Source organism: Cherax quadricarinatus, chromosome 47 (assembly GCF_038502225.1).
Source record: "Cherax quadricarinatus isolate ZL_2023a chromosome 47, ASM3850222v1, whole genome shotgun sequence".
In the NCBI taxonomy this organism is placed as follows: domain Eukaryota; kingdom Metazoa; phylum Arthropoda; class Malacostraca; order Decapoda; family Parastacidae; genus Cherax; species Cherax quadricarinatus.
In genome coordinates, this window is record NC_091338.1 from 30,430,037 (window position 1) to 30,442,804 (window position 12,768).

Sequence of the window (12,768 nt, forward strand, 5' to 3'; positions counted from 1 at the left end):
GCATGTCTCCGGAAGCACACATAAATCAGATAACTGCTGCAGCATATGGGCGCCTGGCAAACCTGAGAACAGCATTCCGATACCTTAGTAAGGAATCATTCAAGACACTGTACACCGTGTATGTCAGGCCCATACTGGAGTATGCAGCACCTGTTTGGAACCCGCACTTGATAAAGCACGTCAAGAAACTAGAGAAAGTACAAAGGTTTGCGACAAGGTTAGTTCCGGAGCTAAAGGGAATGTCCTATGAGGAAAGATTAAGGGAAATCGGCCTGACCACACTGGAGGACAGGAGGGTCAGGGGAGACATGATAACGACATATAAAATACTGCGTGGAATAGACAAGGTGGACAAAGACAGGATGTTCCAGGGAGGGGACACAGAAACAAGAGGCCACAATTGGAAGTTGAAGACACAAATGAGTCAGAGAGATAGTAGGAAGTATTTCTTCAGTCATAGAGTTGTAAGGCAGTGGAATAGCCTAGAAAATGACGTAGTGGAGGCAGGAACCATACACAGTTTTAAGACGAGGTTTGATAAAGCTCATGGAGCGGGGAGAGAGAGGGCCTAGTAGCAACCGGTGAAGAGGCGGGGCCAGGAGCTAGGACTCGACCCCTGCAACCACAAATAGGTGAGTACAAATAGGTGAGTACACACACACACACACTCAGCTATAGAATCCCACAGTACGCTACCAGGTCTCCCACCCTCACAGGCCCCCCAAACCACAGTGTTGGAGAGGAAACTGAAGGTATGGTACACAAACGCTCATGGAATAACAAATAAGTGGGATGAGTGGCACAAAAGAGCGAAAGAGGCATCACCGGACATCATAGCTCTCACAGAAACCAAGCTTACATGTATGTTAACAGATGCCATCTTTCCAACGGGATACCAGATCCTGAGGAAAGACAGGGAACAGGGTGGTTGGAGGAGTGGCACTGCTGATCAAAAACCGATGGAATTTTGATGAGCTGGAGAGAGGAGACAGTGGAGAAGCAAGCGATTACATAGTGGGAACGCTTCAGTCTGGAGGTCCCAAAGTTGTAATTGCAGTGATGTATAACCCACCAGAGAACATCAGGAGGCCAAGGCAAGAGTATGATGAGAGCAATAGAGCGATGGTTGACACACTGGTTACAGTGGCCAGAAGAGCTCATGTGTGCAGGGCAAAGCTACTAATCATGGGTGACTTTAATCACAAGGAAATCGATTGGGAGAGCTTGGAGCCACATGTTGGCCAAGATACATGGAGGGCAAAGATGATGGAGGTGGTACTGGAAAACTTCATGTACCAACACGTAAGGAACACTACAAAAGAGAGAGAAGTGCAGATATTGAGGATATCACATATGAAAGACCCCTCAGGGCCAGCAATCATGTGGTTTTAAGCTTTGAATACACAGTAGAGCTACAAGTGGAGGGGGAAGCAGGAAGGCCCGGGCAAATGAAGCCAAACTACAAGAAAGGGGACTACATGGGAATGAGGAACTTCCTGAACGGGATTCTGTGGTACAGAGAACTTGCAGGAAGCCAGTAAATGAGATGATGGAATATGTAACAACAATATGCAAGGAAGCTGAGGAGAGGTTTGTACCCAAGGGTAACAGGAATAATAAAAAAGCCAGGATGAGCCCATGGTTTACCCAAAGATGCAGGGAGGCAAAAGCTTAGTGTGATGGGGAATGGAAGAATAGAAGGCATAGGACCCAGGAGAATTAGGAGAGTAGTCGTAGAGCCAGAAATGAATATGCACAGATAAGAAGGGAGGCCCAATGACAATATGAAAACGACAAAGCAGTGAAAGCCAAATCTGACCCGAAACTGTTATACAGCCACATCAGGAGGAAAACAACAGTCAAGGACCAGGTAATCAGGCTAAGGAAGCAGGAGAGTCAACAAGAAATGACCGTGAAGTATGTGAGGAAGTCAACAAGAGATTCAAAGAAGTGTTCACAGAGGAGACAGAGGGGGCTCCAGAAAGACGGAGAGGTAGGGTACACCACCAAGTGCTGGACACAGTACACACAACCGAGGAATAAGTGAAGAGGCTTCTGAGTGAGCTAGATACCTCAAAGGCAATGGGGCCGAATAACGTCTCCCCATGGGTCCTGAGAGAGGGAGCAAAGGCACTATGTGTAACCTTAACAACAATATTCAATAAATCTATCGAAACAGGGAGATTGCCTGAGGCATGGAAGACAGCAAATGTAGTCCCAATCTTTAAAAAAGGAGACAGACATGAAACACTAAACTACAGGCCAGTATCACTGACATGTATAGTATGCAAAGTCATGGAGAAGATTATCAGGAGAACACCTAGAAAGGAATGATCTCATCAACAGCAGCCAACATGGTTTTCAGGGACGGAAAATCCTGTGTCACAAACCTACTGGAGTTCTCTGACAGGGTGACAGCAGTGAGACAAGAGAGAGAGGGGTGAGTGGATAGCATTTTCTTGGACTACAAGAAGGCGTTTGACACAATTCCACAGAAGAGATTAGTGCAAAAACTGGAGGACCAAGAAAGGATAACAGGGAAGATACTACAATGGATCAGGGAATACTTGTCAGGAAGACAGCAGCGAGTCATGGTACGTGGTGTGGTATCAGAGTGGGCGCCTGAGACCAGCCGGGTCCCACAGGGGTCAATCCTAGGACCAGTGCTGCTTCTGGTATTTGTGAACGACATGACGGAAGAAATAGACTTCGAAGTGTCCCTGTTTGCAGATGACGTGAAGTTGATGAGAAGAATTCATTCGATCAAAGACCAGGCAGAACTGCAAAGGGATCTGGTCAGGCTGCAGACCTAGTCCAGCAATTGGCTCCTGGAGTTCAACCCCACCATTTGCAAAGCCATGAAGATTGGGGAAGGGCAATGAAGACTGCAGACGGAGTACAGTCTAGGGGGCCAGAGACCACAAACCTCACTCAAGGAAAAAGATCTTGGGGTGAGCATAACACCAGGCACATCTCCTGAAGCGCACATCAACCAAATAACTGCTGCAGCATATGGGCGCCTAGCAAACCTCAGAACAGCATTCCAACATCTTAATAAGGAATCGTTCAGGACCCTGCACACCGTGTATGTTAGGCAAATATTGGATTATGCGGCACCAGTTTGGAACCCACACCTAGCCAAGCACGTAAAGAAACTAGAGAAAGTGCAAAGGTTTGCAACAAAACTAATCCCAGTGCTAAGGGGTATGTCCTACGAGGAGAGGTTAAGGAAAATCGACTTGACGACAAATGAGGACAGGAGAGATAGGGGGGACATGATAAGGACATACAAAATACTGAGAGGAATTGACAAGTTGGACAAAGACAGGATGTTCCAGAGATGGGGCACAGCAACAAGGGGACACAGTTGGTAGCTGAAGACACAGATGAATCAGAGGGATGTTAGGAAGTATTTCCTCAGGCACAGAGTAGTCAGTAAGTGGAATAGTTTGGGAAGCGATGTAGTGGAGGCAGGATCCATACATAGCTTTAAGCAAAGATATGATGAAGCTCACGGTTCAGGGAGAGTGACCTAGTAGCGACCAGTGAAGAGGCGGGGCCAGGAGCTAGGACTCGACCCCTGCAACCTCAACTAAGTGAGTACAACTGAGTGAGTACACACACTCCAACTGCGACAGCCCCAATGCTACTGAGCAATCTAAATCAAACCCACACACTGTTCCCTCTGCCACCAACCCCATCCTCACAATCCCCACCCATACCACAACAACCCCCCATAGGTCCCCACCAGGGCTCCCACTCCCCCAGTTCCCATAGTCTCCCAGGACCACAGTGATAGAAAAGAAGCTGAAGGTTTGGTACACGAATGCGGACGGAATAACTAATAAATATGAAGAGTGGCACAAAAGAATCAGTGAGAAATCCCCAGACATCATAGCAGTCACAGAAACGAAACTCATTGAGGCAATAACAGATAGTATCTTCCCACCGGGATATCAGATCCTGAGGAAAGATAAAAGGAGTAGGAGGGGGGGAGGGGTTTTACTGCTCATGAGAAACTGATGAGGATTTGAGGAAATGGAAGGCATCGACGAGTTTGGTGTAAGGGACCACATAATGGGTACAGTTCAGTCTGGGGAATATAAAATACTCATTGAAGTGATGTATAACCCACCACAGAACTGCAGGAGGTCAAGAGCGATGGTGGAGACAATGGCTGAGATGGCAAGAAGAGCCCACTTGAGCAGAACAAAGTTACTGGTTATCGGCAATTTCAACCACAGAGAAATTGATTGTGAAAACCTGGAGCCACATGGGGGTCCCAAAACATGGAGAGCCAAGATGATGGATGTGGTACTTGAAAACCTCATGCATCAACATGTCAGGGACACTACTAGAGAGAGAGGGGAGGATGAACTAGCAAAACTGGACCTTGTGTTCACCCTGAGCAGTTCAGGCATTGAGGACATCACTTACGAGAGGCCCATTGAAGCTAGCGATCACGTGGTACTGAGTTTTGAATATACAGTAGAGTGGAGAGGGGTAACAGGAATTGAAAGGGAAAAGCCAAACTATAAAAAGGGGGACTACACAGGAATGAGGAACTTCCTGCAGGAGGTTCAGTGGGACAGAGAACTAGTAGAAAAGTCAGCAAACGAGATGATGGAATATGAAACAACAAAATGCAAGGAAGCAGAGGAAAGGTGTGTTCCCAAGGACAACAGAAATAATGGGGAGACCAAAGCGACTCCTTGGTTTACCCGAAGGTGTAGGGAGGCAAAAACTAAGTGCAACAGAGAATGGAAAAGGTACAGGAGGCATAGGACCCAGGAAAATAAAGAGATTAGTCGAAGAGCCAGAAACGAGTATGCACAGATAAGGAGGGAGGCCCTGCGACAGTACGACAACGACTTAGCATCGAAAGTCAAGTCTGGCCCGAAACTGCTGTATAGCCACATTAGGAGGAAGACAACAGTCAAAAACCAGGTGATCAGACCGAGGAAAAAAGGTGGTGAACTAAAGAAAAAAAAATAAATAAAAAAGAGGTATATGAGGAGCTCAACATGAAATTTAAGGAAGTATTTACAGTGGAGACAGGAAGGCCTCTGGGAGGACAGAACAGAGGGGGACACCAACAAGGAATATACCAACAAGTTTTGGATGACATACATACAACTGAGGAGGATGTGAAGAAGCTGCTAAGGGACATTGATACCTCAAAGGCAGTGGGACCGGACATCATCTCCCCGTGGGTCCTTAGAGAGGGAGCTGACATGCTATGTGTGCCACTAACCACAATCTTCAATACACAAATAACCCGCACATAAAAGAGAGAAGCTTACGACGACGTTTCGGTCCGACTTGGACCATTGACAAAGTCACACTAACCAGAGGTGGAGCAGGACGGCTATATATAGGCAGGAAGAGGTGGTAGTAGTAGTAGTAGTAGTAGTAGTAGTAGTAGTAGTAGAAGAGTTGACAAGGTGTGACTTTGTCAATGGTCCAAGTCGGACCGAATCGTCGTCGTAAGCTTCTCTCTTTTATGTGCGGGTTATTTGTGTATCGTTCCAGTCACGGTATTGTGCCTTTTTTGTTATTCACAATCTTCAACACGTCCCTGGAAACTGGGCAACTACCTGAGATATGGAAGACGGCAAATGTAGTTCCCATTTTTAAAAAAAGAAGACAGAAAAGAGGCACTAAACTATAGGCCTGTGTCACTGACGTGTATAGTATGCAAAGTTATGGAGAAGATTATCAGGAGGAGAGTGCTGGAGCACCTGGAACGGAACAAGAGTATAAACGCCAACCAGCATGGATTTATGGAAGGCAAATCCTGTGTCTCATACCTTCTGGAGTTTTATGATAAAGTAACTGAAGTAAGACATGAGAGAGAGAGGTGGGTTGATTGCATCTTCTTGGACCGCAAGAAGGCCTTTGACACAGTTCCTCACAAGAGATTAGTGCAGAAGCTAGAGGATCAGGCACGTCTAACAGGAAGGGCACTGCATTGGATCAGAGAATACCTGAAAGGGAGGCAACAACGGATTATGGAATGTAATGAGGTATCACAGTGGCACCTGTGATGAGCGAGATCCCACAGGGGTCGGTCCATGAACCAGTGCTATTTTTGGTATATGAATGACATGATGGAAGGGTTAGACTCAGAAGTCTCCCTGTTCGCGGATGATGTGAAGTTAATGAGGAGAATTATATCAGATGAGGATCAGGCAGGACTACAAAGAGACCTGGACAGACTGTACGCGTGGTCCAGCAACTGGCTTCTCGAATTTACCCCCCCCCCATCCAATACAAAATCATGAAGATCGGGGAAGGGCACAGAAGATCACAGACGGAGTATAGGCTAGGTGGCCAAAGACTGCAAATCTCGCTCAAGGAGGAAGATCTTGGGGTGAGTATAACACCGAGTACGTCTCCGGAAGCACACATCAACCAGACAACTGCTGCAGCATATGGGCGTCTGTCAAACTTGAGAACAGCATTCCAATACCTTAGTAAGGAATCGTTCAAGACACTGTACACCGTGTATGCCAGGCCCATACTGGAGTATGCAGCACCTGTTTGGAACCCACACTTGATCAACCATATCAAGAAATTAGAGAAAGTGCAAAGACTTGCGACATTGTTAGTTCCAGAGCTAAGGGGAATGTCCAATGAAGAAAGACTGAGGGAAATCGGCCTGACGACACTGGAGGACAGGAGGGTTAGGGGGAGACATGATAACGACATACAAAATACTGCGTAGAATAGATAAAGTGGAAAGAGACAGGATGTTCCAGAGAGGGGACACAGAAACAAAGTGTCACAATTGGAAGCTGAATACCCAGATGAGTCAAAGGGATGTTAGGAAGTATTTCTTCTGTCATAAAGTAGTGAGGAAGTGGAATAGCCTAGTAAGTGAGGTAGTGGAGGTAGAAACCATACATAGCTTTAAGATGAGGTATGATAAGGCTCATGGAGCAGGGAGAGAGAGGAAGTAGTATCAGTCATTGAAGAGGTGGGTAAAGGAGCCGAGTCTCGACCCTTGCAACCACAATTAGGAGAGCACAATTAGGTGAGTACACACATACACACACACACACACTCTACATAAGGAGAGCATACCTAAGTACGCCACCATAGACTGCAGCCACGAAGAGTCCACACAACCCAGTGAGGTGATGCATCTTGTCCATCACTAACAACGGCAGGATCTGGTCTCGTAAGGTGATTCTTCCTGAGATCAGCGGGTCACACTCCATGTAGGTGGCATATGCCACTATACCAGCATAGTAAAACAGCAGAAACAAACAGTTCGCCCCCACACCGAAGGCGACACACAGCCTAGGTACAGGGAATTACAAAGAAATATTAGACAGTCTCAGATACACACACACACACACACACACACATATATATATATATATATATATATATATATATATATATATATATATATATATATATATATATATATATATGTCGTGCCGAATATGTAAAACTGGTCAATTAGCAAGAACTCACTTAAAATTAAGTCCTTTCTAAAATTTTCTCTTATAGTTTTAAAGATATATTTTTTTCATTAATGTTAATGTAAAAATTTATAATTTTGTACCAAAAGGAACTTAGAAAACTTACCTAACCTTATTATAACAAGAACAATTTATTTTAGCCTAACCCAACTAAATATATTTTAGATTTGTTTACAATAATTTAATACTAAACAAACACAGTGAAAAATATTTTTTTCGTTAGGTTAAGAATGATTTTGGCGAAATTATTGCATAAACAAATTTTCACTTGTCCTGTATGGCAAGATAAGCGTTGCTATTTAAGCCAAGATCGCAAGTTCTGCCTATTCGGCACGACATACACACACACACACACACACACACACACACACACATATATATATATATATATATATATATATATATATATATATATATATATATATATATATATATAAACACTGATCTCTGGCTGAAGGAGACTCGAACCTACGAACCTTGGAACAAGGTATGCAGTGCTTTACCAATCTACCCGCACTGGACCAATACCTTGGAGTCCAGCTTGCGCTAGACTTTGATCCAAGGCAGCCAGCTTTCAGAGAGAAGGCTTACAGCTTTTCATCTCATTCCCTGCATGCATGAGCCTTACTAGAAATATTAACAATACAAGGAATTCGCAAGAGCGAATATTTCGCCTGCTCTTGCGAATTCCTTACACACACACACACACACACACACACACATATATATATATATATATATATATATATATATATATATATATATATATATATATATATATATATATATATATATGTATATATATATTATTTTATTTTTATTATCACACTGGCCGATTCCCACCAAGGCAGGGTGGCCCGAAAAAGAAAAACTTTCACCATCATTCACTCCATCACTGTCTTGCCAGAAGGGTGCTTTACACTACAGTTTTTAAACTGCAACATTAACACCCCTCCTTCAGAGTGCAGGCACTGTACTTCCCATCTCCAGGACTCAAATCCGGCCCGCCGGTTTCCCTGAACCCCCTCATAAATGTTACCTTGCTCACACTCCAACAGCACGTCAAGTATTAAAAACCATTTGTCTCCATTCACTCCTATCAAACACGCTCATGCATACCTGCTGGAAGTCCAAGCCCCTCGCACACAAAACCTCCTTTACCCCCTCTCTCCAACCTTTCCTAGGCCGACCCCTACCCCGCCTTCCTTCCACTACAGACTGATACACTCTTGAAGTCATTCTGTTTCGCTCCATTCTCTCTACATGTCCGAACCACCTCAACAACCCTTCCTCAGAACTCTGGACAACAGTTTTGGTAATCCCGCACCTCCTCCTAACTTCCAAACTACGAATTCTCTGCATTATATTCACACCACACATTGCCCTCAGACATGACATCTCCACTGCCTCCAGCCTTCTCCTCGCTGCAACATTCATCACCCACGCTTCACACCCATATAAGAGCGTTGGTAAAACTATACTCTCATACATTCCCCTCTTTGCCTCCAAGGACAAAGTTCTTTGTCTCCACAGACTCCTAAGTGCACCACTCACTCTTTTTCCCTCATCAATTCTATGATTCACCTCATCTTTCATAGACCCATCCACTGACACGTCCACTCCCAAATATCTGAATACATTCACCTCCTCCATACTCTCTCCCTCCAATCTGATATTCAATCTTTCATCACCTAATCTTTTTGTTATCCTCATAACCTTACTCTTTCCTGTATTCACCTTTAATTTTCTTCTTTTGCACACCCTACCAAATTCATCCACCAATCTCTGCAACTTCTCTTCAGAATCTCCCAAGAGCACAGTGTCATCAGCAAAGAGCAGCTGTGACAACTCCCACTTTGTGCGTGATTCTTTATCTTTTAACTCCACGCCTCTTGTCAAGACCCTCGCATTTACTTCTCTTACAACCCCATCTATAAATATATTAAACAACCACGGTGACATCACACATCCTTGTCTAAGGCCTACTTTTACTGGGAAATAATTTCCCTCTTTCCTACATACTCTAACTTGAGCCTCACTATCCTCGTAAAAACTCTTCACTGCTCTCAGTAACCTACCTCCTACACCATACACTTGCAACATCTGCCACATTGCCCCACTATCCACCCTGTCATACGCCTTTTCCAAATCCATAAATGCCACAAAGACCTCTTTAGCCTTATCTAAATACTGTTCACTTATATGTTTCACTGTAAACACCTGGTCCACACCCCCCCTTTCCTAAAGCCTCCTTGTTCATCTGCTATCCTATTCTCCGTCTTACTCTTAATTCTTCCAATTATAACTCTACCATACACTTTACCAGGTATACTCAACAGACTTATCCCCCTATAATTTTTGCACTCTCTTTTATCCCCTTTGCCTTTATACAAAGGAACTATGCATGCTCTCTGCCAATCCCTAGGTACCTTACCCTCTTCCATACATTTATTAAATAATTGCACCAACCACTCCAAAACTATATCCCCACCTGCTTTTAACATTTCTATCTTTATCCCATCAATCCCGGCTGCCTTACCCCCTTTCATTTTACCTATTGCCTCACGAACTTCCCCCACACTCACAACTGGCTCTTCCTCACTCCTACAAGATGTTATTCCTCCTTGCCCTATACACGAAATCACAGCTTCCCTATCTTCATCAACATTTAACAATTCCTCAAAATATTCCCTCCATCTTCCCAATACCTCTAACTCTCCATTTAATAACTCTCCTCTCCTATTTTTAACTGACAAATCCATTTGTTCTCTAGGCTTCCTTAACTTGTTAATCTCACTCCAAAACTTTTTCTTATTTTCAACAAAATTTGTTGATAACATCTCACCCACTCTCTCATTTGCTCTCTTTTTATATTGCTTCACCACTCTCTTAACCTCTCTCTTTTTCTTCATATACTCTTCCCTCCTTGCATCACTTCTACTTTGTAAAAACTTCTCATATGCTAACTTTTTCTCCCTTACTACTCAATTTACATCATCATTCCACCAATCACTCCTCATCCCTCCTGCACCCACTTTCCTGTAACCACCCACCTCCCACCCTTGCACCCACCTGTGCACCCACGACCCCCCACCCACGCCCCCTGCGCCCCCCACGCCCGCGCCCCCACGCCCCCACGAACTCCCACCCATGTCCCCAGCGCCCCCCACGCCCGCGCCCCCGCGCCCCCACGACCCCCCCACCCGCACCCCCCCACGATCCCCCCCACCCACCCCTGCCCTCGCGCCGACCCACCGGCCCAGCCGCGCCCTCGCGCCCGCCCGCGCCTTCTGCTGCGCCTTCTGCAGCGTCGTCCGGATCGCCCCAGCTCCCCGAATTTTTTTCCGATTTTTTTCGATTTTTTATTGAATTTCATTTTATTGTGCTCTCCACTTCCTCGAATCAAGTTTTTTGGATTGCCCCTCCCACTTTCACCCCCACCCCAAATTTTTTCGAATTTTTTTTTTCTCGATAATACAAAGTCTCCATCTCCTCGGATCAAGTTTTCCTCGATATCAAAGACTCCAATTCCTCGGATCAAATTTTTCTCGAAATCAAAGTCTCCATCTCCTCGGATCAAGTTTTTCTCGATATCAAAGACTCCAATTCCTCGGATCAAATTTTTCTCGAAATCAAAGTCTCCATCTCCTTGGATCAAGTTTTCTCGATAATACAAAGACTCCAATTCCTCGGATCAAATTTTTCTCGAAATCAAAGTCTCCATCTCCTTGGATCAAGCATTTCTCGATAATACAAAGACTCCATCTCCTTGGATCAAAGTTTTTCTCGATAATACAAAGACTCCATCTCCTCGGATCAAGTTTTTGGATTACCCCCTCTCAGGGTAAGCATTCAAATGAACTCCTCCTATGGGGCATGGTACTCTCTCTTACTACAGGTCTAAACAAGTGTGACGTCACCCCACCTGTGTTTACTCGGCGGTCAGTGACGTCACGTGATGACCTCACACATACAGGCTGAATCTTGTCGACTTCCCCCTATGTCAGTGACGTCACGTGATGACCTCACACATACAGGCTGAATCTTGTCGACTTCCCCCTATGTCAGTGACGTCACGTGATGACCTCACACATACAGGCTGAATCTTGTCGACTTCCCCCTATGTCAGTGACGTCACGCGATGACCCCACACACACAGGCTGAATCTTGTCGACTTCCCCCTACACATTTTTCACTCTTAACCCAGGATAATCCAAATAATTTCACATTTTTTTCGTTAATACCCACAACAATCCACAATTTCATTACAAAATACAACACAAGTCTAGACATTTTTCTCGTTTTAACTATTTCATCTCAGGTCACTCCCCACGAAGTAACCTTCTCTCTCTCCTCCTCCCCACCCTCCCGAACCCTCACACTCCAACCAACACCTCACAATTTTCACTCATTACCCCCAATTTTTTCTCGTTTTAACTATTTCATCAGAAAGTCACCACAACACTTATAACCACTTTTCGATAAATTCACTAGTCACAATTTTACATATTACGAAGTTAATATGCACACACACCTCACTTTACTTTGAACACCTTCAAAACACTCTCATAAATCATTGGAATACTCACAAAAATACCTTTGAACATTTCCAAACAACACTGAAACACTTCCAAAATATCATTTTGAATACTCCCAAATAAGATTTGACAGCTCTAATTTATCTGCACTTACACATATCATTAAATTACAACTCATCCCCCCAAACTCCTCCCTCAGTCTCCAGACTTCACAACATTATCACAAAAACTAACTCAAACACTTTACTTTGAACATCACCAAAAAAACACCATCAATTACCTTTAAATACTCCAAAAACATCATTCGAACACCCCCAAATAACTTCTGAATACTCCCAGAACACCTTCATAAGTACTCTTGCACATCATTTGAACTCCTTCAAAAACACCTTTGAACATTTCCAAACAACACTGAAACACTTCCAAAACACCATTTGAGTACTCCCAAATACACCACTGAATACTAAAAAACACCACTGAATACACTCAAAACACCACCAAAAACACCATAAACTAAGATCAACACCCACATCCCACAACACCCACAACCCACAACACCCACATCCCACAACACCCACAACCCACATCACCCACACCCACAACACCCACAACCCACAACACCCACAACCCACAACACCCACATCCCACATCACCCACAACCCACATCACCCACACCCACAACACCCACAACCCACAACACCCACAACCCACAACACCCACATCCCACAACACCCACA

At 44.5% G+C, this 12,768-nt stretch overlaps 1 protein-coding gene across 1 annotated transcript in view; it reads right to left on the bottom strand.

Moving 5' to 3' along the window:
* Positions 1-12,768, bottom strand: part of LOC128696601 (sodium-coupled monocarboxylate transporter 1) — a 348,670-nt gene that overhangs the window by 184,003 nt on the left and 151,899 nt on the right. Inside the window, exon 6 of the mRNA XM_070094645.1 lies at positions 7,087-7,305. Coding sequence (XP_069950746.1) covers positions 7,087-7,305 — 219 coding nt within the window. The remainder of the gene's footprint in view (positions 1-7,086; positions 7,306-12,768) is intronic.